This window comes from Archocentrus centrarchus, chromosome 19 (assembly GCF_007364275.1).
Source record: "Archocentrus centrarchus isolate MPI-CPG fArcCen1 chromosome 19, fArcCen1, whole genome shotgun sequence".
NCBI lineage: Eukaryota > Metazoa > Chordata > Actinopteri > Cichliformes > Cichlidae > Archocentrus > Archocentrus centrarchus.
In genome coordinates this window covers 10,346,423-10,369,288 of record NC_044364.1, presented here as the reverse complement: position 1 = coordinate 10,369,288, position 22,866 = coordinate 10,346,423, and the positions used below count along the sequence as shown (strand labels likewise).

General features: G+C 40.0%; 2 protein-coding genes across 4 annotated transcripts; one reads left to right on the top strand and one right to left on the bottom strand.

Moving 5' to 3' along the window:
- Positions 1-494: 494 nt before the first annotated feature.
- atp2a1l (ATPase sarcoplasmic/endoplasmic reticulum Ca2+ transporting 1, like) lies at positions 495-13,089 on the top strand. 3 transcript variants are annotated; one of them, XM_030754325.1, is made up of 24 exons: positions 495-761; positions 1,716-1,733; positions 2,086-2,168; positions 3,381-3,485; positions 4,354-4,492; positions 5,335-5,415; positions 5,505-5,590; positions 5,679-5,976; positions 6,063-6,229; positions 6,337-6,425; positions 6,736-6,838; positions 6,937-7,068; positions 7,247-7,363; positions 8,342-8,560; positions 8,649-8,760; positions 8,915-9,138; positions 9,258-9,478; positions 9,576-9,778; positions 9,869-9,954; positions 10,035-10,168; positions 10,273-10,390; positions 10,509-10,626; positions 10,908-10,952; positions 12,451-13,089. In XM_030754325.1, the coding sequence occupies exons 1-23, from the start codon at positions 644-646 to the stop codon at positions 10,910-10,912; spliced, it is 2,976 nt and encodes a 991-aa protein (XP_030610185.1). In that variant the 5' UTR covers positions 495-643; the 3' UTR covers positions 10,913-10,952; positions 12,451-13,089. The 3 variants fall into 3 exon arrangements, with proteins under 3 accessions (XP_030610185.1, XP_030610184.1, XP_030610183.1); XM_030754324.1 differs by having other exon boundaries at positions 12,448-13,089; XM_030754323.1 differs by lacking the exon at positions 10,908-10,952 and having other exon boundaries at positions 12,448-13,086.
- A 59-nt stretch (positions 13,090-13,148) lies between these two features.
- sult1st6 (sulfotransferase family 1, cytosolic sulfotransferase 6) lies at positions 13,149-22,569 on the bottom strand. The gene is made up of 7 exons (XM_030754327.1): positions 21,770-22,569; positions 20,794-20,922; positions 19,063-19,160; positions 18,716-18,842; positions 16,082-16,176; positions 14,804-14,984; positions 13,149-13,441 (listed from the first exon to the last, which is right to left on the bottom strand). Exons 1-7 carry the CDS (start codon positions 21,954-21,956, stop codon positions 13,329-13,331), a joined length of 930 nt encoding a protein of 309 aa, XP_030610187.1. The 5' UTR covers positions 21,957-22,569; the 3' UTR covers positions 13,149-13,328.
- Positions 22,570-22,866: the final 297 nt, after the last annotated feature.

Here is a 22,866-nt window from a genome sequence, read left to right as displayed (position 1 = left end):
TGTAAAAATGCCAGATAATTCTTGTACTAAATTATTTGTCTACTATCTCCCTTCTTCAATATCTCATCCTGTGTGTCTCTGGCTCGTCCACCTTCCTCAGCAGAAACCAGTTGAGCCGTCACTCAATGTACCCCCCTCTTGCGCCTCTCTGGATGATCTCCTGTCTCGCTCTCTCACCTTCTCCCTTCGTCTTATTCCACTGACCATGCATGTTCCAAAAACAGATCTCATTTTCATCCATGGTACAAACCCCCCCCTCCCAGCCCTTGCACCATCTTTCTTGCACTGCCTCCTTTCCAGATCCGAGCCTTATCCTAAGTTCCTGTCCAAGTCCACATCTCACCTTCCCATTGCTCCACCCTGAGCTCCACCCTCACACCCCTTACCATGAGCACACATGCTGGAATTTGGAGGCGTGTATTAGTGGGGTCCCCACCAATCCTGGACCCTTTAGTTGTATAAATCCCTGAGCATGCATGCACTTATTCGCTCTTTCTGTCAGTCCAGCACTCCGGAATTGGAGGGTGCCACACTTGTAGGTGAGGGTGGTGGACCAAGGGTGAAAACAGCAGAGAACAACAAAGAAGTAAAAGAGCGCGGATAGGCACGGTTAGTCGGCCAATCCCTTGTCTATCCAGAGAGGATGGAGAATGCACACACGAAGACCCCGGCAGAATGCCTGGCTTACTTCGGGGTGAACGAGAACACCGGTCTCTCTCCCGACCAGTTCAAGAAGAACCTGGAGAAATATGGCTTCAATGGTGAGAGTGTGGGCATCAGGGATGGGTGGGAAGTCTACTGAAAGAAGAAAACTGTCAGTGAAACATCTCAGTGTTTGCATTCAGAATATTCCACAAAGCACTACAGCTTTTACTAAGATAAGTTCTGGAAGTCTTCCTTAGTCAACACAAGTGGAGTTTCAGTCAGAGATGGGCTGGGTAAAAGCTTTTCTAGAGTGCAGTTGTAACAGCTGATAAAAATGCAGAGACACTGAGAAGCAGAGACTTTGAGGGCTTTGAAGAGCTATTTAAAGATAACTAGAGAAGATGGCTGGAGAGCGAGAGAGACAGGTGATGGCTCAAGAAGCTTCCTGGGTGATATATGGTGTGGCCAATAGCAAGATAGGTGGATAATTTTAGGCCGGATAATATGGGGAGGTCCTTAGATAGCTTACAAATAAATGATCATGATTATGATTGCTAATCAATAACCATATGAATGGCAAGTTATATACCAAGAGTTGGGTAATATGGTATTAGTCATTTTAGCAGCCATATTCTGGAATTCACTGTGATGTTGCCTTATGGCATTTTGGTAAGCTGCCATTATATTTTTATTAATTTAATTTTTTGTGAAAAGAGTCAAGGAATTTATAAGGTGAGCGGCAGTTTCATGGAAATTTTACAAGCCTCAGCTGGAAATCAAAGTAGGCTGGGTCATCATGAAATAATTACACAGTACAATGTTTGTTTTGTCTGTTTTAATTAAGCCATTCAGCTATAGAGCTTAAGTTATTACGTGTGAGGCTTACACAGGATTTTGAAAAGGTGGACATTTTATAAACTAGTGGGCTAGTGATCAAATATATCAAGCTCTGTAAAATTCTATCATAATGTTGCTAATAATGTTCAGTACTGATCATGAGTCACTTTAACTGACCATCTTTCTCACTCTCTTTCCTACTCCACTTCCTTCACTTTGGTGTCCATCTCCAGAGCTGCCCGCTGAGGAGGGTAAGTGTTCATTCAACATATTTACTGAATGTTTAAATGTTAACAAGAACTTCCAGACACCTGATATGACGCAGAGAGGATAACTGGCATCACTTCACTGAACTCACTCTCATCCGCAAAAGGGCTTCAGTAAAAAAAACATGCAGGCAGCATTTTGATTGTGTAATCTAATCCTCACAAAATAATTGCATCACACTTGGCACTGAAGATTGTTGGTCAATCAGTGGCAATATTATTACCATTATATTTAGCAGCAGTGATCACAAATTCATACCATGATGTGCAAACATCTTACACACCAGTGAACTCTAATGCATGATTATTATCCACTGATTGTGTCTTTGTCCTTCAGGTAAGAGCATCTGGGAGCTGGTCATTGAGCAGTTTGAGGACTTGCTTGTCAGGATCCTGCTTCTGGCTGCCTGCATCTCTTTTGTAAGTAAAGAAGTGTCTGTATTACTTTTAAATCATGACAGCCATTATGGATCATGGCCATTCCTGTCATGTTCATTTAAAGCTTAAGTAACAGGAGGAGTATTTGTAGTAAACATAATACTAGTAGCAACAAATGAAACAAGACATTGACACATGGGAACAAATTTTCATCTTTAAAAACACTTTTATTTTATTTATTTATTTTTACAGAGAAGGTTATGTCTACTTTTATCTTTAACAAGAACACACTCTTCAGATTTAAGATAGCAACCAGCTTATATTTTTACATGTTTAGATATAATCTCTGGTTCCTCTCACATTCTTGAAAGTCAACTTGAAAGGTGATGACATTTAATTTCGTCCATAACACAAACCAATCCAGTAAACAAGCATGCTGTAGTTACTTTCATTACTTTATGGCCACTTTGTCAAAGCAGCTTCCCATCCCTCCACCCCTCTATGTATTTTTGAGGACGACAACTTGAGAAGAGGGAGACCAATTGCAAAGGCTTCTAAGAGGTGTATTAATTGCTATGGCCAGTTTCACCCTTTCAGGCAGCTGTCATGATGGCCTTAGAAGGCAAATATTGAGGACCCAGTGAGAGATGGGGGCTTGGGGAAGTATAGGGGGGTAGAGGGGTAAGGGTTTATTTTAAGAAAGCCCCAAGCTGAGGAGAGAAACTGAATCCTTCGGGAAAGGTCAGGCCTGAAGAAGGAGTGAAGGGCCTCCTTAGAAATATACTTTAAGTCAAAAGGAGTGAGGAGTTATGGGACCCTGAGATTAGTTTTAAATTGTATTAAGATATATACACAGCTGTTATTAAAATAAAAGTGCTAGTACAAGAAAAAAGAAAGAAAAAATTATAAAAGTAAGTGATGAAAAACAAATGCACATATAGGTATACTTTTCCAATTCTTTTTCTTTACATTTTTTGCATGTTTTTTGACATGCAGTTTATATGCATAACAATACAGAATTCATACAAAACTAGAAAATCCCCTAACTACTTCCTGTTATTGCAGACTCTACAGCCTCTATCCAATTTATACAAGCTTATATACTTGTTATAAGTATTTAATTCAAAATAAATGAAAATATCTTGTTAATGTCATTGCAAAGGTTAAGAGATATTAGTATGCTTTTCCACAGGAGCGGGATAGCCCACTGGCACTGTTGTCTCCCCTGCTCTGATTTTACCACTCTCACCTCAGGTGCTGGCCTGGTTCGAGGAAGGTGAGGAGACTGTGACTGCCTTCGTGGAGCCCTTTGTTATCCTTCTTATCCTCATCGCTAATGCCGTTGTTGGCGTGTGGCAGGTTAGTAATGAGGCCCAGGGCATTGAGCAATAAGCTGTATCCATTACAGTGATGACAGAAAGTACACAGATCCCAGTTACTGCCCATGGTGGTTTCTCAGTTCTCACTTTTGAGCTCATAAATCTGAAATATACAATATTACTTACTTGATCTTGAATTTTATAAACTATTAGTTCTGCATGATTTTTTTTTTCATTTGTAGACATTATATCTGCTGTTGTTTTGACTGCAGTCATGCTTCTTCGTGTATGCCAATAAGTGTCTGGCACTGCTGTCAGACATCAGTCAGTGAGGGAACATTGCTGTCATCACATCCATGCCAAGTGTTGAAATCAGCTGCTTCCTTTCCTTTCTGGTTTTCTCCTTTAAAGAACTGGCATTAGCAACCTGCTAATTGAAAATCTGTGAAGTGCATCCCGGATCAAATTTCCCTAAATGATTTTATTTACTTGCACCATTTTCCACAAAAAAAATAGATTAAAAAAAATCTGTATTTGAAAAAGAAAGAAAACCCACCATAAAAATTCTACTGTAACTTAAGATGGTCTAGAGCACATCAAATAACAGATGTGACCTACTCATGTAACATCAGTAACGGGTGTAATTGCTGTGGGTAATGACTCAAAGCCTCCTAGAGGACATGCCCAGTGTCAGACCAAGGACAAAATTAGTATAGTTTACATTCAAACAAGGATAAACTGACATATTGACATCAGTGTGGTCTCTTTATCCTGTTTTTGCTATTAAATGTGACACAGACATTTGATTTTTATATTTCTGCAGCTTTTAAGCAGATATCATTTCACCATTACCGTTGTTTTGACTGTTAATGACAGTTTGTGTCTCTTGTTGTCTGTGTTTGCCACAGGAGCGTAACGCTGAAAGCGCCATCGAGGCTCTCAAGGAGTACGAGCCTGAGATGGGCAAAGTTTACCGTTCTGACAGAAAGAGTGTGCAGAGGATCAAGGCCAGAGAAATCGTCCCTGGAGACATTGTGGAGGTGTCTGGTAAGAGATGTCGAGGTTCCACTTTGGGAATCTATGTGTTAATTATTTTTGAAAGCAGTCTGTCAGCCTGGTCTGTAAATATTTTTGTCTGGGGAATACTCACAACCTGTTGTACCAAATACTCGTCACTGTCTAATTACAGTGAAGCTGTGAAGATACTTCCACTGAGTTCCTTGCATTTCTGTTTAGGGAGTGAAAGACAGACACAAGTTCAGGATAGCTGTATCTGATGAAAGCTGATGTCAAAGCCTTGCTTCTTTTTAAGGCAGTGCAAGTGAGGCACGACAGTGTAACACTGCAGTGAAAATATGCTGACTGTGGGAAAACAAAATTATGAGTATAAATACCCTCACGAGCACCTGCCGCACCTCCTCTCCCCTCCCTGCCATTGCCACTTCTGTTCATTTGTCAGCTTACACCTGTTGCCTCTCTAGCTGGCTGCCACTGCCACCCTCACCAAGTGTGTTTTGCTCTCATTGGTCAAAGTCTGTGTCATTTAAAGTTCTGCATTATTATGAAATCCATGGATTAAGTATAGAAATTTAGCAAGTTGTCTGAGCATTTGGTGCCTATTTTGGGAATGATTCATAGTATTAGTGGTTGTAGTATTATATTTCAGTTTGATTAATTCAGTTTTAATAAGTGACTGACATGAATTGAACTATTTGGCACTATTGCAGTTACTTGGATGTCATGGAGGTGCAAACATTATTAAGAATGATACGTTTTTCACACATATATTCCTTGTGGTTGTATTTAACAATTTTTTTTAATATCAGTAAAAAAGTGATTCATGTGTTCTCCAGCTGTTCACTAAGTAATAGCTTCTCTTATTCTCATAGTTGGTGACAAAGTCCCCGCTGACATCAGGATTGTTTCTATCAAGTCCACCACCCTGCGTGTTGACCAGTCCATCCTTACTGGTAAGCTTTTAAAGAAAATAAGCCACTACTTGTTATTCTACCCTATCTCTATTGGCAGTTTTAAGTTAATCTTCTGATTTTGCTCTCAGGTGAGTCTGTCAGTGTGATCAAGCACACTGACCCTGTTCCCGACCCCAGAGCTGTCAACCAGGACAAGAAGAACATGCTTTTCTCTGTCAGTATCCTATGACTTTGAATAATTATTTCTCTCGCCTCTCTCTCTCGCCTTCATTTACCTAGCCTTACCTGCTTTTCCTCTGCAGGGTACCAACATCGCTGCCGGCAAGGCCATTGGTGTGGCTGTGGCCACTGGAGTCGGCACTGAGATTGGCAAGATCCGTGACCAGATGGCTGCCACTGAGCAGGAGAAGACTCCTCTGCAGGCCAAGCTGGACGAGTTCGGCGAGCAGCTGTCCAAGGTTATCTCCCTGATTTGCGTTGCTGTCTGGGCCATCAACATTGGCCACTTCAATGACCCCGTCCATGGAGGCTCATGGATCCGTGGCGCTGTCTATTATTTCAAGATTGCTGTTGCTCTGGCTGTGGCTGCCATCCCTGAGGGTGAGGGCATATAACACAGTGAAACAGAAACAAGTTTCTGCTCCAGTGCTTGTTTGTCACACTCAGTTTTCACCAATGTCCCTCAGGTCTGCCCGCTGTCATCACTACCTGCCTGGCCCTTGGTACCCGCCGTATGGCAAAGAAGAATGCCATTGTCAGAAGCCTGCCTTCTGTGGAGACCCTGGGCTGCACCTCCGTCATTTGCTCCGACAAGACTGGCACCCTCACCACCAACCAGATGTGTGTGACCAAGGTGTGTATTTAACCATTGAAGAAAGTGTGCTTTCTTTTTTTTTTCCTCATTTTGAGCATCACTAGGCTCCTTCATATGCAAAAACGTCTTTGTTTCCTCATCTGCAGATGTTCGTTGTTAAGAATGTTGACGGGGACCACGTTGACCTCGATGCCTTTGATATCTCTGGCTCCAAATATACTCCAGAGGGCGAGGTGTAAGTTGATTTTCAGTGTTATGTATTGTCATTCAGTGTAGCGAATGACAGCCATAGATAACATATTTGTATTTTATTTATTTATACAACATGGACGATGCATATGAACATTGCCTTAGACTTCTTGTTACAGCTAATTTGTAGATCTTGTCCCTGGTTAGACGTTAAGACACAATATATCAATGCAGATATAAGATCAAACTGTTAGAAAACAGAAAAAATAATATAATAATAATAGAACAACAACAACTACTACAAAAAATAATTTAGATGAACCATCTCTGATTTGTTTGCAATTTCCTCCTATCAGTTCCCAGGGTGGTGCCAAGGTCAACTGCAGTATATACGATGGTCTTGTTGAGCTGGCTACTATCTGCGCCCTGTGCAACGACTCCTCTCTGGACTACAATGAGGTAAAATCTGAAAGCCTCACATTTTATTTGCCACTGTGAAAATTTGCTACCATCTGCAGAGAAACAAATTCTTTCCTTCACAATTTGTTTTTTCCTAGTCCAAGAAGATCTATGAGAAGGTTGGTGAGGCTACTGAGACCGCCTTGTGCTGCCTGGTTGAGAAGATGAATGTGTTCAACTCCAACGTGAAGAACCTGTCCAGAATTGAGAGAGCCAACGCATGCTGCACAGTAAGTCAGCTCATTTTCATTTGCTGAATGATGAGGGTAGTTCACATTTCAGTTTTTAATTCCATCAAATTGTTAGCCGCTGAAAACCAGCATAGAAAGTTAGTCTTAAGTTTTAGAGTTTTTACTATTTTAGAGGACAATTTAATTAAAAAAACAATATATATATATCATCCAATAGGTGATCAAGCAGCTCATGAAGAAGAACTTCACTCTGGAGTTCTCCCGTGACAGGAAGTCCATGTCTGTTTACTGCACTCCTGCTAAGGGGGATGGTGGTCCCAAGATGTTTGTTAAGGTGAGACTGTATATAAAAGGTGGACTTAGCTTCTGGGTCTGAAAACTGCAGTCTTTCTAATGGCCAGAAGGGGGTAACTCATCCAATCCAGTTGTGTGAAACTATGCCAGCTCCCTTGATGCCTGTAAACACTTTCTCGATAAGTTTATGGTTTTATTGTGTACAACATAATGTTCATCTTGTTATCGTATGAACATTCAGTGTCCTCTGTTTTGTTAGTACTGTAGATCAAACCCTTGCTCATGATGTCTGTATTCACAGAGATAAGACAAAATGTACAGCTCAAGGCATCATAAACCGAACTTTGGAAGTCAGTGTTGACCATCTTTTATGTGCAGTTTATCAACATCAACCACACCGCTAGAGAGGAAAACTGTCCGGCCACAACATACAACAAAAAATTATAACTGTTATAAAATGCCTTTTTAACTGTGTTAAAGGCACTTGGACTCTGATTGCCTATTGTCCAAAATCACTGGACATAAAGTTACTCATATCCATCCATTCATTTTCTTCCGCTTATCCAGTTCAGGGTCGTGGTGAGGCTGGAGCCTATCCCAGCTGCCATAGGGCGAAAGGCAGGTTACACCCTGGACAGGCCGTCAGCCTGTTGCAGGGCAAACACAGAGAGACAGACTCCATTCGCACTCACGTATAGTAGCCTAAAACTGCTATTTGCATAGTTTAACTTTGGTGAAAAAGTGCTTCCTGCACATGTATCCTTTCATCTGGTGGTGTCTATTTTTTTTTTTTAGTCTTTAGGTTTGGAAATTCATAAAAACTTAATTCTGTTTTTATTCTGTTGGTATTGGAACATACCAAACAGAAGCTTTTTTTTAAATTGCATTTTTCAGGGTTTGTTTTTTGTTTTTTTTTTGGTATCAGACAGAATTCATGTCAAAGGACATACACAAAATCTTTGTTTCTGTGCCGCCTTTAAAAAACAAAAACAAAATAATCTTTATGCTTTCACCCTAGGGTGCCCCTGAGGGTGTGATTGACAGATGTGCCTATGTGCGTGTTGGCACCACCCGTGTGCCCCTGACCAATTCCATCAAGGAGAAGATCATGGCTGTTATCAGGGACTGGGGTACTGGCCGTGACACCCTGCGTTGCCTGGCCCTGGCCACCCGTGACACCCCACTAAAGCTGGACGAGATGAACCTTGAGGACTCAACTAGATTTGCCGATTATGAGGTGAGGCATCCTAACTGAATTGAAACATGGGGATACAGTTGTGACAGCATGTAAAAACTTGGATTGATTCATTTGCTTCTCCCCTCAGACTGACCTGACCTTCGTTGGCTGTGTGGGTATGCTGGATCCCCCTCGTAAGGAGGTCACTGGCTCCATTGAGCTGTGCGGGGCTGCTGGAATCCGTGTCATTATGATCACTGGTTAGTATCATGGAGAGCTGTAGAAAAACTCCCTTGTCTTTATAAAACTGCGTTATTTGCTCTGCTTATACAAAATAGTACAAAAGGATTTTATTCCTCAGAAACTGTCATTTTTACCAGCTTTCCACCCATTTTCTTCTTCTCCATGTGTCAGGTGACAACAAGGGAACTGCTATTGCTATCTGCCGTCGCATTGGCATCTTCACAGAGGATGAGGATGTCTCTGGTAGGGCCTATACCGGACGTGAGTTTGATGATCTGCCCACCCACGAACAGGCTGAGGCTGTGCGCAGGGCTTGCTGCTTTGCCCGTGTGGAGCCATCCCACAAGTCCAAGATTGTTGAGTACCTCCAGGGTTTTGATGACATTACTGCCATGGTAAGAGCCCAGCAGTGCAGGACACAACCTAAAACTGATACTGGCACAATGCTGGTTTGTATGTACATATATAATGTTTGACAGTGGGCTCAAGTGTACCTCATCTCTTCCAATCACAGACTGGTGATGGTGTGAACGATGCCCCTGCCCTGAAAAAGGCTGAGATTGGCATCGCCATGGGCTCTGGCACTGCCGTTGCCAAGTCTGCCTCTGAGATGGTCCTGGCTGACGACAACTTTTCTTCCATTGTGGCTGCTGTTGAGGAGGGCAGAGCTATCTACAACAACATGAAGCAGTTCATCCGCTACCTCATTTCCTCCAACGTCGGTGAGGTTGTCTGGTGGGTGACCTGTGCAACACACACTCTGACGCTCAGCTACACGCCATCTTTCTTTATGTCTCCGACTAACTTCAGCTGTCCCATTACACTCTTTCAGTATCTTCCTTACTGCCGCTCTGGGTCTGCCCGAGGCTCTGATCCCCGTCCAGCTGCTCTGGGTCAACTTGGTGACTGATGGTCTGCCTGCCACTGCTCTGGGTTTCAACCCACCTGATCTGGACATCATGGGCAAGCCTCCACGCTCCCCCAAGGAGCCTCTGATCTCTGGCTGGCTGTTTTTCAGATACATGGCTATTGGTGGTAAGTGGAATTGTGGAGAGTTTGGATAGATTTTGATTGAAAGTAATTACAACAGTTGCCTACACTGACATTATTTATCTACCCTAACAGGATATGTCGGTGCTGCCACTGTCGGTGGTGCTGCCTGGTGGTTCATCTACGATACCACCGGCCCCCAAGTCACCTACTATCAGCTGGTAAGCGTTGTCTTCTTTTCCTGTTGCCTTCCTCAAACACTGATGCAGACACTTACTGACCTTACTTCCTACCAATACAGTCGCACTTCATGCAATGCCACGATGAGAATGAGGACTTTGCTGGCCTTGACTGTGAAATCTTTGAGGCTGCTCCTCCCATGACCATGGCCCTGTCTGTGCTGGTCACCATTGAGATGTGCAACGCTCTCAACAGGTACTTCTTTGAATGTCTTAGAAGAGGCTCGCAGCTAGAGAAAACAGGAGGTTTCTTCATGCAGCACATGTATTCTAATCCCATTTCTCTTCTTCTTCTTCAAGCTTGTCTGAGAACCAGTCTCTGCTGCGCATGCCCCCATGGAGCAACTTCTGGCTGCTCTCTGCCATGACCCTGTCCATGTCCCTGCACTTCATGATCATCTATGTTGACCCTCTTCCCGTGAGTTAGATATTCAGTTTGAAATTCTTTTTTATAATTATCCTCTGCGAGTTATAATTCTTACTGCTTTCCTCCATGGGTTTCAGTTTCATCTGACTTGCGCTCTTTTGCTCTCCAGATGATCTTCAAGTTGACCCATCTGTCTACAGAGCAGTGGATGATGGTCCTGAAGCTTTCCTTCCCCGTCATTGCCATTGACGAGGTGCTGAAGTTCATCGCCCGCAACTATGTTGAGGGTAAGTAATCTTGCACAATAACAAAAGATCTAACTTGGTTCCTGAAAGAACAGATAATTGTTTTCCTTAATGATTCATTTATTAATACCATCATCTTTTCAGAGTATTTACTAGTATTTTAACTTATTAAAATTAACCTAGCCTTCACCTACTGCCATTTTAATTCCATCATCTTTTATCTACCAATCCATCACAGGTTTGATTCTGTTTTTTTAATCTGCCTGTTTTCACTTCTCTTTATTCATCATTAACTTCCTTAACCCTTTTTTGTCCATTTCCAGCTTAATTCAGCCAGTTCACCACCATTAACCTGTAACTAAACCAAGGTATTTCACAGCTCACACTGCAGCGTGTAGCTATTGCTGTGTAGAGTTTGTTTGTCTGCTTGTGTACTTTTTTATTGTTGTTGTTTCACGTACATTACTGCCCCTTTTGTTGCTGTTGTCAACCTGTTATCAGACTCACAATGACCTCTGGGGTCTCTGAAGTCACTGAAAATTACATTTAAAAAAAAAATCTGGTATCATGACTTCTTTATGGGGAGATCCCCGAGTGTTGCCATCTGTGTGAGACGTTGTCCTCTGTTTATTGTTTTGTTTTTCTTTCTTCTTGAGATTACGCGGGTGTCACCATTGCAATGTCTGTCTGTTTGGTAGAGCTGTGGCCAGTGTTTGTTTTGGTACCACTTTTGCAAAAACATCCCGTCCAGCTACCTTTTTATAATCAATATGTAAACATTGAACAGATTTTTTTAAACAAATTATGATTAAAAGGTATGTCTGAATATTTTTTTTTCTCCTTTGTCAGCAGTTTACTGTTACTTTTAGTCTTACATGTAATGTGTCTCTGTGTCTGGAGTCCTAAACAATTTATTGCATGTTTATATGCAGCTTATAAATTACGACAGGGACTTTTTCATAAAGTAAAGTTAATTTTTAAATGAAAATACATAATATATACATACTATAATTATGAGACAACATTCAAATGACATTTTCTTGTTTGGTAGTTAACTTTGAAATTGGTCTGTGCTCATTTAAACACAGTAGTACCTTTTTTTTTTTTTCTCCTCATGACTGACTATATAAACTAATTCTTATATCTATCTAATTCTAACTATATTAGAATTTATATTAAGATGTTATTTTGTAGATCAAAATTAAAGATGGGCTGATTTTAAAATACTTAAATAAAATCTTAAATGGTCTGGGACCATCTTATAGTTCTCATATTTCTTTACGTCCCGGCACGCCCTCTTAGCTGGCAAACTGATAAATATCCAGGACTCCTTAGAAACAAAAATTGGGAATGCAGCTTTTCCGGTTTATGCCGTCAAACTGTGGAACAACCTGCCTGAGAATATTAGGGAAAAAAACTCCAATGATAATTTCAAGAAACTCTTAAAAATACACCTTTCTAATCTGGAATTTAGCTAGTGTTTCCACTAAATAATAAAAATTCCTTTATGCAGCCATACCTACTGGTGAGTTCAGCCACATTTAGTGATCCAGTAGATACGGAGCATATCCATATTTTCTTTATTAAAATCATATTTATTTTTATATATGGATTAATTTATATATTTGTGTGTGTATGCATTTCTGATAGGTTGCTTTTTTTTTTTTTTTAAGTCTGTTTTGATATGTTTTTATGCCTGTGAACTCCTTTGAACCTCTACATGTGTTGAATTTTGGGACGTGCTGTCGCTTAGCAATGACTTTAAGTTTGTCAAGACAATGTCAAAGTGTTGTTCTTCTTGTCACATGAGTAATCGTGTTGTTTTCCTTTGTTTACCAAATGACGTGTCTCTGATCTCTGCAGCAGGTACAGAAATTAAATAGAGAAGTAGAAGAAGAGGATCTTCAGGGCTGAAGCGAACGAGGCGGAGAAGAGAGGGAGAGAAAGATCACAGCCAAAGAGGGGAACCATAGAGAAGAAAAGAGAAAAACTTGTGGGAAAAAAACAATAAAACTTGTTAAAAGTCTGCATAAAAATAACCTCTACATGAGGAAGGAGATTTAATTAAAATGAAGGGAAGTATCCAGATAAAGCAGTAATATTTAAGATTTTATTCTAAGAAGTAAAGTATGTATTAAAGGTGATTTTTTTTTTGTTAACCTTGGATATTCTCAGCTGTTGTGTTTTTGTGTCCTCTGTCCATTTTCATATGACTGACTTTCTAGCTCATTACTTTAATTCTAGTCTTCGTTGCTTGTGTCTTGTGCAGCCTCCCTGCTTTAGCTGGGCTCTGTACAGTGTGGTGTAGGGTTGCAGAATGACTTCATATGGGCAGAAAAACCACTTGCCTCCAGCCGCCAGCGCTCTCCGTAGGCACCATGCAGTCAGTAGGCTCAGTTGGAGGTCTCATGACATAAAAATGGGCATGTCCACTCAGTCACAACACTTTTGGTCTTATATATTGTTTACTTGATAAGCTGCAATAAAGTGATGATTAAAAAATTGTGAACTTGTACTATGGAGCACATTTTTATTGAGCCTTTTACATTAAGACGACTCTTCTAGATGCATCACAAGGATGGGTTATTACAGTGTTTAACATCCAGATATATTAAACATGAGTCAAATTATTTTGGTTTTTTAGCCCATCACATTTTTTTTCTTAGAGTTTCTGCCATCTAAGTGCTGCTCAGCTTCATTCTTCAGTCTTTGGCTTGCAGAGCGAATTCCAGAAACGAAATCCTTTAGATGAGGGTCCTGAACGGTATGTTGACGTCCTTCATCTGCTTTTCATAGTCTTCATCAAATATCTTTGATTGCTCAGGTGTGAAATGGTTTTTCCAGTCTCCCACTTCACCTGTATATGAAAAGGAAGATGATATTGCTAAGTTCTTTCAGTAAGTTCTTTAAAAAATTTGTCCTAAAGCCTTTATTTTTAAACGTTAAATTCAAATATATTTTAACACAACTGATAAGTACTTCAAACTCTCCACTCCTGGAGAAGTTTTGGAAAAAACAGAGAAAAAAGGGTTTTCCAAAACTCATGTAATTGCTAATTATGGTTAATTTTTTGGACAAAAACAATTTTTTGCAGTTTTTTTTTTTTCACAGTGAATTTGAAATAAAAAAAAAAAATGTTATTGAAGTGCAGACTTGTAGCTTTAATTGAAGGAGTTTTTTTTAAAAAAAATGTTGCATTAACTTTTCAGGAATTCAAACCATTTTTATACACAGTCCCCCATTTTCAGAGGCTCAGAAGAAATTGGATAATTGATTGACAAGCAGTTTCATGACACCATGAAATTCAGCTTTTGATGTCCATGGCTTCTTGACTTCAGGCAGTCATGGACTGCATTTTCATCCAACTATAGTCCTCAAATTTTAAATTAGGTAAGCTTGTCCAACTAGTTTTGAGCCTCTGAAAATGGAGGCTATCCATATAAAGTGTTGTAATAATTAATGTAGTATCTCCAAAAAAACAAAAACAAAAAAAACAAAACCTTGAATTAAAGCTGAAAGTTTGCACTTCAATAACATCATGACTGATTGATTTAAAATTGACTGTGCTGATGTACAGATGTAAATGTAAAAAAAAAAAATGTCTTTGTTTATAGACCTGACTGTAATGTTCTGATCAAATACCTCATGATCTGTTTGTGAAATGTGTGGGAAAATTGACCATCACTACTTGCAGAAGCACAGGCTGACATCTTCATATTGCTTGGTTCGGACTAAAAATTGTCCAAACCTTAAAGCCTAATTCTACTCCCGAAAGATTTAAAAAATGTAAATATTCACATGAGCAGCCACACAGCAAATTTGAACCTTACTCTTTTTTGTTTGTTTGTTTGTTTGTTTGTTTGCTTGCTTGCTTTAAAAAAGTAATATCTGCCAGTAGACTTATTAATTTGTGTATTTAGTTCTTGCAGCCTATAAATAAAAGAGAAGTGAGAGCTGGAAATCCAGGGACCTCCAGGGGGAGCCACTGCACTAAATTAGAACACAACAACAGAGGGGTGATTGCTCCCACTTGAGCAGCTCAAACTGTTGAAAGTTGATTTAACTGCATTACAGTTTTACATGAATAAATTAGTGTGTGTGAGATAATATGTTCATCATTGTGCAAAGTACTCATTGGCAGATAAGACTCACTTTCTTGCATATCTTTAATTATGATTACAGTTTTAATGATGGATGAGCCTCTGAGCTCACAGCTCACCTTTTCTCATGAAAGGAGAGATAGACTGATCAAACACAGGAGATGGAATGCAGGAGTAGTTGGCCATCGGGTTCTCTTTCATGTTCTTGAAAGTGGTGAGCTCCACAATTTGGCTGATGACCTCATCGGACACCGACAAGTCCAGGTACCTCATAATGCGCTCCACTTCACGCCGAGGATTCTGAGAAAATAAATATGATGGTTAGAGTATGTGCAGAGACAATTGCTACAGACCTCTAAACTTCACATGGCCTTCAGATTAGCACAAGAGCAGTGTGTAGAGAGCTAGTAGTGTAAAGCGTGCCATCACTGGACGCTAGAGCAGTGGAGATATGTTCTCTGGACTGACGAATCATGCAGGAGTTGGGCTTGGCCCCTTAGTTCCGGTGAAAGGAACTCTTAATGCTTTAGCATACCAAGACATTTTGGACAATTTCATGCTCCCAACTTTGTGGGAACAGTTTGGGGATGGCCCCCTCCTGTTCTTACATGAGTGCACAGGTCCATGAGTGCAGTCCTGTCCTCAACCTGATAGAACACCTTTGGGATGAATTAAAGCAGAGACTGTGACCCAGGCCTTCTCATCCAACAACACTGTCTGACCTCACAAATGCACTTCTGGAAGAATGGTCAAAAGGTGGGCCGACATCATATTAAACCCTATGGATTAAGGATGGGATGTCACTCAAATTCATATGCGTCCTTCTGGCAGTATAGTGTATGACACCATCTTTCTGACAGCTAAAGCTTGGCTGAAATTGGACAATGATCACAAGCACAGCAGCAAATTTATAATAAAATGACTTATAAAGACTGAAGAACAAAGAACAAAGGTGTTGCAATAGTGCAGTCAAAGTTCAGACCTCAACCTAAATGAAATACTGAGGCAGGACACTAAAAGAGCTGTTTTAGATGAAGCAATGTCATGAAGAAGAGTGGCCCAAAATTCCTCCACAGCACATGAGAGACTGGCAAAGCCAAACAGAAAACAATTACTTAATATTAGTGCTGCTAAAGGTAGTTCTACAAGCTATTGCACCATGGGGCACGCTCAGATTTTTTCCAAGAATATGCAGAACTGGCATTTTGCTAAAAAAAAAAAAAAAAATCTGGCAGATATTTCCAAGAAGCTGATCTAAATCTGCATGTACAAAAAAGGCTTTCTATTCATTCAATCTCAGCGTCACTTTCTAGATCACAGGAAGGCACTGCTTTTATTACGTTTGCTTTGAAGAAGGTTGCACAACATGTTTTGGAAATTATCCACATTCTCCTTACCTCTTTCATGTCCTCATAGAAGAGGTACAGAATATTCTTCTTTTCTCGCTCCAGCCAGTAACCTTTCACATGATCATACCAGGAGCCCCATGACACTGTAGAAGCAGAGCAAATTTATGCAACTGTGATGAAAACCTTTCCTCTAACTCGAGTTGAGCTATACGCTGACTGTTACTGTTCAGCGCAGATCAATTCTGATTTGCGTTAAGACACGTTCTAATGTTAAAGCATTACTTACTTATAATTGCAGATAATCTGGAGGTTGCCAGGTTGTGAAAATTCATTTGGCTGTTAGTCATCCTCCTCCAGCATGGAATTTACTTTATATTTTTTCCATTCTTTACAACTATTTTAAAGCCTTATTAATGGCTTAACATCAGCATTTCTGACATTTGGCATCTCACTAACTGTTGCTTGATAAGAGGCTGATGAACCTCACCTGCTTCACTTCAAAACTGTAACAGCAGAACTGATGAACTTTTGCAAACTCATGAATAAATAATCTAGCAGTTTTTATCTTTATGATGCATTCCTGGTTTTGAGCACTTTATTGTTTTGTCGTCATTTACTTTTTGGGATGTCCCAATCCTATGGGATTATCTACAGTACTGTGCAAAAGTCTTGTGCTGCCTTTCATTTCTTTATATTTGCTAGGAAACATGTAATCATACAGCAGGCAAAAAAAACTCAATTTATATAATTCTAAAAAACTTGTAAGTCAGTATTTGGTATGATGACATCTATTCTTCAGCACTGCCTGAACGCAGGCAGCTTTCTTGTCATTTATTTAAGTAGTCCTCAGGAATAGTTTTCCAGGCTTCTTGAAGGACATTCAAAGCTCTTTTTTGGATGTTGGCTGCCTTTTATTCCGTTTTCTGTCAGGATGATCTCACACTGCTTCAGTAATGTGGAGGTCCAGGCTCTGGGAAGCCCAAACCATGACTGATAGTGTTCCAGTGTGTTTTTCTGTCCATGAATGCTTTTACTGCATTGGCAGTGTGTATCAAAAATGAACGTGTTGCCAATCAGATGTTTTCCAGATGATATTGCGCTGGGGCTCAAAGTCTGGTGGTACTTTCCTGTGTTCATAATTCCATCAATTTTGACAAGATCTCCAACACCACTGGCTGAAATGCTGCCCCCAACCATGACAGAGCCTCCAGTGTGTTTCACAGATGACTGTAGACACTCACTGTTGTACCTCTCTCCTGCCCTTCTCAATACATACTGACAACAATTTGAAACAATTTTTAAAATTTGGATTCATCACTCCATCAGACCTGTTGCCACCACCCTTCCACTGAGACCATTTCTGATGAGGCTTCAGTGAACAGTAGATGGATCAGCTGAAGCTCCAGATGCATCCTCAGGCCCTGTGCCAGGTCATTGCTGGATTTTTTTCTACTTCTTAAGGACATGACTTTCAGATTCTGTTCATCTGGTGTAGATGGTTTTTAGGCCTGCCACTTCTTCTTTTGTCCTCCACTTGTCTGCCACTTGCTTCCTCAGCCTTTTTTTTTTTAAACGAAAAACATTTCATGCCTTTTTTTAGACCAAATTTTTGTCTACTGTCTCTGGGAATCCCCTTGTTGGTGCAAAATACTATTTTATTTATGTCAGTCTGTGTTATCTTTGGCATTTTTCATGGATTTAACTAAAGAAATGGGAACATTACTTTTTTTTTGCAACAGGATGCTAGTAACAAAGTACCTGAAGATGCAATTTAAAGTTGGTTCTTTGCAAAATTGTCTGTTATGTATAAGCACAACATTAGGTCACCCCTTGAGTTAGGTGTCATTTTTTTTTATGCTTGAATGATTCATATTTCATCAAATGATGAGTAGCCCAAAATACACAGTACTCTCTATATGTGCATAGGTACTCGATGATTTACTAAAAAGTGATTCAACTGCAAACTGTCAGTTTCTTTCTTTCTTTTTTTTTTTTGCCAAAGTGGTTAGTTGTGTATTTACATATCCCGCATACATACATATCTGCTGCTGTAATCTCTGGCCCACCCCTATACCCGTATTATGAAAGTTTGTTATGCCTGGCACACTGCTTAATCCCTGACTCTTGTCAACAACTTTCATGTTTGTGTCTTGAGCACTGAGGTGGAAGATGGGTTTATCCATGTAATGGCTGAACCATGTTGGATTTTAGAACAACCCTGATAGTTGATCAGCCCTGCACACCCACTCCATGCTCTGGAAGTCATCAACAGTAGTGCTTTCAAGAAGTTATCATTTAATGTTCTTACAGCAAGCCTTAAAGTCTTTCTCTAGGGTTATAAATCTCTGTTACCTCGAATGAATACATTGAATGAATACAGCAAAACAATTCGAAAATGTGTCTAGTGCAGTAAAGAAACAGGTAGTTTATGGCTGACATGATGAAGAAAGATTCAAACTATGAACAAAAAAATGAATGAGTTCAAATTCTTGTGTAGATCCCCATGAGATATGTACTCTGCAGCCACACAGGGTGCAACTAATCTTATTATGACCACTCAGGCATAAAAAGTGGTAACCCAAGTTGGCATATTGTCTATCTACAATTGGCTATTATATATGGGGCTATTCATGGGTTAGGATGGGTGTGAGAGTATAGAGGGGAACAATTTTATCTACTTACGCTCTCCTTGCATAAACTTGTGGATGTAGCTGTCAAAGGGCCCTGGCTCAGGCTGGGTCTGATTCATAAGATCAAAGTAGTAGTAGCTCACCAGGTTGTCTTTGGCATTGCGTGCAACGTAGATCGCCTTTCCACATGATCAGGAGGGACACAAAAAGATTTTTATAGTACAGAGAACAGGTTATTTGATGAAGGAGATTGTGTTTAGCCTGGCTTTGTTAACCTCCTACCTTGTTTATGTGCACTGTGTCACGAACCTTTCACCCTGGCAGTGTAAGTTTACTGAGCAATAAACTGGGCTGCAGAATTTTTACTCTCAGTAGGGTCTGTTGGACAAAAAGTCTTACCTTGCATTTATTTTCCCAGAATCCAGGAGGCACCAGCTGAAAAGGAAGATGTGTCTTGATGACTCTCGGGGGATCCATTTTCTTCAGAAGATCAAGACCTAACACATAAATTCAGGGAAAAAGACACAGGAAAAGCTTAACATATGTATTCCATGATATTTCATAACAGTCCAACAAAGGGCAACTTCTTATTACCTTAGAGTAACATTTTTTTGTCAACATGATTAAGACAGCTTTAAAAGGGGTAAAAAGTTGAGGCAGCCATTTAACTTTAGAGCAAATATCCAAAAAATGTGAATGCAGTATTAGTATTCAAAGGACCCAATGATTCAGCATTTTTGTAGACCAATACAAATCTCATTTTGAGGTATTTGCAAGGTAATTTGTAGTAGCCTACAACAAGAGAATTAGCATACTATCTTGCTATGTTAAAGTAAAGCCTCATTTAGCTCAGTGTTTTGTTATGCAACTCTTTGCATTAACATGTGCTGATTTGCTTTATTTATAAGTTAGATATAGCTGCCCTTGTACCTGCCCTTTGAACTTGATGGTACAGCCAGTTAGCTTAGCTTCGACTAACCAACAGGAAATAGTAGAAACACCTCAAAATCTTATAAATATAACTACATAATTACATTCATTACTTATCTTCAGAGGATGTGAGGTAACTTTGTTCCCATTGGACTGAGCCAAAATACAAAAACTAATCTAAGCTGTAGGCAAAGCTAACCATCTTCTGGATCTACATATTTAGCCAATATATTTCAGAGATGTTATTAAAAATAAAAATGCCATACAAAATAGGTCCTTTAAGCCCATCATGCAACACCAAAACAGATTACCACCTAACTGTAGCCAAGATTAGCAACAACCTAATCAACAGCCTCGTTTATTATCTTGTTTGTTAGCAGCAAAGATTGTGTAAGTCCAGCGTGAATTTAAAAAACAGTAATAATTTATTTAAGTCCTATTTAACATTTTTCTTCTCTGAATGGCCAAGACTTGATAAATACAATACAAAAATGTAACTGACAAAAATAACAAACATAGTAGGGGGCCAAGTCTGGCTAATCAAGGTAAGAGCACCTAACATGATTAAAGGCAAGGTCCCCTTTATGTGACATTTTTCATTGTACATTATTTTATTACTAGCATCTAATGGACTGAGTATAGTGATAATCTGCAGTGCTGTATTTGTTTGTAGTGCTGCAGTTAGTGTTGACCAGTCTGGCTGGTAGTGTTGAAGTTCTCCTGTCCATCTGTTAAGGTTTGCTTTGTCAGTAGTGGTAGCTGTATTCTTTTGTACCTTTAATGTTGTGCGTATTGGCTTACTGATTGTTGTGCTGCACCCCTGCAGCAAAATACTTCAGCTACTCTTTTGACGTCTGTGACTCTGATAACCGTTACACACTTGAAAAACTTCAGTCGATTAGTATTAAAGTTTAGTCAAAAACAAATACAAGTAATCTGTGTTTGTAAGCACTACTACTTTCACTACAATAACCCAACTACAGTAGCTTCTGTTGACCCCAGCCAAAACACCAGTTTTTAAGTTTAAGTCTTTTCCCTGAGGGATATGTTAAGAGCTCACTGACCCTGATTAGGGCAGGGAAAAAAACAAGCTGTTATGAAAACATTCCCTGAATTGGATTTGAGACATCTGACATGCTACAACTACCCATTAAACCCACTGACTTATACAAGCAAATATAACCTTAGACATACACACACCTGAGGGGATGGGAGGTGGGGAGAAGATCTCTAGGAAAGGACTGCGGACAGGTGTGGGGGCTCGTTTGCAGGCCTCAGCATCTCCATTGTGAAGAAGCAGATCAACTATCTCCTGGGTCCACGTAGTCCCTATGAGAGAGACACACTAAAGTGGCTAAATAGGTAAACAGTACATGTATAGTGCTAAATCTCACCAAATTGAGTAGAACATATTAACTCCAGTCCTGCAAGTGTGTCTTTCTTGGCATGTTGGTGGGGCACTTCATGGGTGCCACTGAGACTTGCCATTTTTAGGACATTAAAAAGTATATTGCATAGTCTATGGAACAAGTCGAGGGACTTTTGGAAGGCAGGAAAAGTGGTCATTCTTTGTTGTTTGTTGTTGAAATTATAACCTGCTCACTGCATGAAATAGTAATTACAGGATTAGTGTAGAGTTACTACTGTTTTCCTTTATTGTCTGCTTGTTGAATCAGTTCAGTGTTCTGTTAGATGCAGTGAAAAACCACAATCGAGTAATGGAAGAAGAAAAAAATAGAAACTGCACAATAGAAAAACTCCTGCATTAAAGAAAAAAAGGGAAAATGTGCTTTAAAAAGTATAAAATAACAAATAGTGTTACTAATTGTTCAGGAAAATGTGTGTTTTAGTGATATACATGATTGGATTCAGTTACTGTGAGCAGTACATGTAAGGTTATAGTATTTCTGTACTGTTTGTTAGTGTAATCCTGTACATGATCATGTTTTGTATGTAACACCTGAATTTTCAAAGTATCTATGAGTGGAAGTATGAAGTATAGAAATGTAAACATGCAAATACAACTACTTCAGATCAGTGCTTTAGTAAATGTACTTCCACCAAAGGTGCCAACTCTATAAACACTAACACAGCTTGAATAAAAAATAAAAAGATCACAAAATTCATGCCATACACTACCGCGCAAAGCTGCATCTGGCAGCAGCTGTCTGAGTACCTGCTTTGGGGTAGGTGGCAATGAGGAGGTCCGATGGGTCAGGACAAAAATCCCAGATGGTGTCCCAGTTGTTGGCAATGTGGCACATGAGAGGCACTCCTCTGACTGGGATGAGAGGGAAGCGGGTGATAGAGGAGCTGGCCTTCTGAATGGCGTCGCTGTAGGACATGTCTTTCTCCTCAGACATTAGTGACGCTGTCAAAATGTTCCTCGAGAAAATCAAGAACCAGGGACCAAAATTTACTTTTAAAATAAAAATAAAACTCCAACGAGGCTCGTACAGCTCTTCCTTCAGAGGTCTTGCCTTCAGCTGGTTGTGTCAAACGTTCACTGCTGATTTGCTGGTGAGCTTCATAAATCCCAGCTTTAACGGTCCTGTTCTTCCTGATTATCAAACCCGCAGTCACCGTATTTACTTCCTTGTCAGACTGTCATTATCTCCTCCTTGCATGATCCTGGCCAGGAACAGTGCTGCATTGTTTCCTCTTGATTTCTTGCGATCTGCAGCCTAAGTCGTCTCCAACTACTGAACGCAATAGCAGGAGTCTCTAGGTGGGCTCTCAGAAACAATGAATTCCCAGCTGGAGTCTGAGTGCGTCAGCTGCTTTAAAACGTGTTTCTTTTTCCCCTCTTTCTGTCTTTGTAAGCTGGCTCCCTGAGTGCTTGTACCAGGTTCTTATCAGTCTGTGATCACTGGCACTTGCACAGGCAGACCTACACTAAAGTGCCCTTATGTAACATTCCTAGTTATGTATGAATTCCACTTTTTTTCTCAGTGTCTTAACTGCTTCCTCTGTAATCTGAGGAAGGAAAAAGGGAGGGTCTTAGAAGACCCTGCAACCCACAGAGAGGCGGACTATATGTACAGAGTGCAAATGAGAGAGACTGAACATTTAACTTTGTAGCTCAAGATTTAATTCGGTGTAAATGACTCTGACCATTTGTATTTCTCAGTCTTTTACCAATAGCTGTGTTGGTTAATTTGTGACAATATCTACCACAAATTTTAAAAACACAACTTTTTAATCACTGACAGAAAACAAGTGGCCACTTTCTAGAAAAACACATTTGGACTATGACCCTTAAAGTAAACAAAA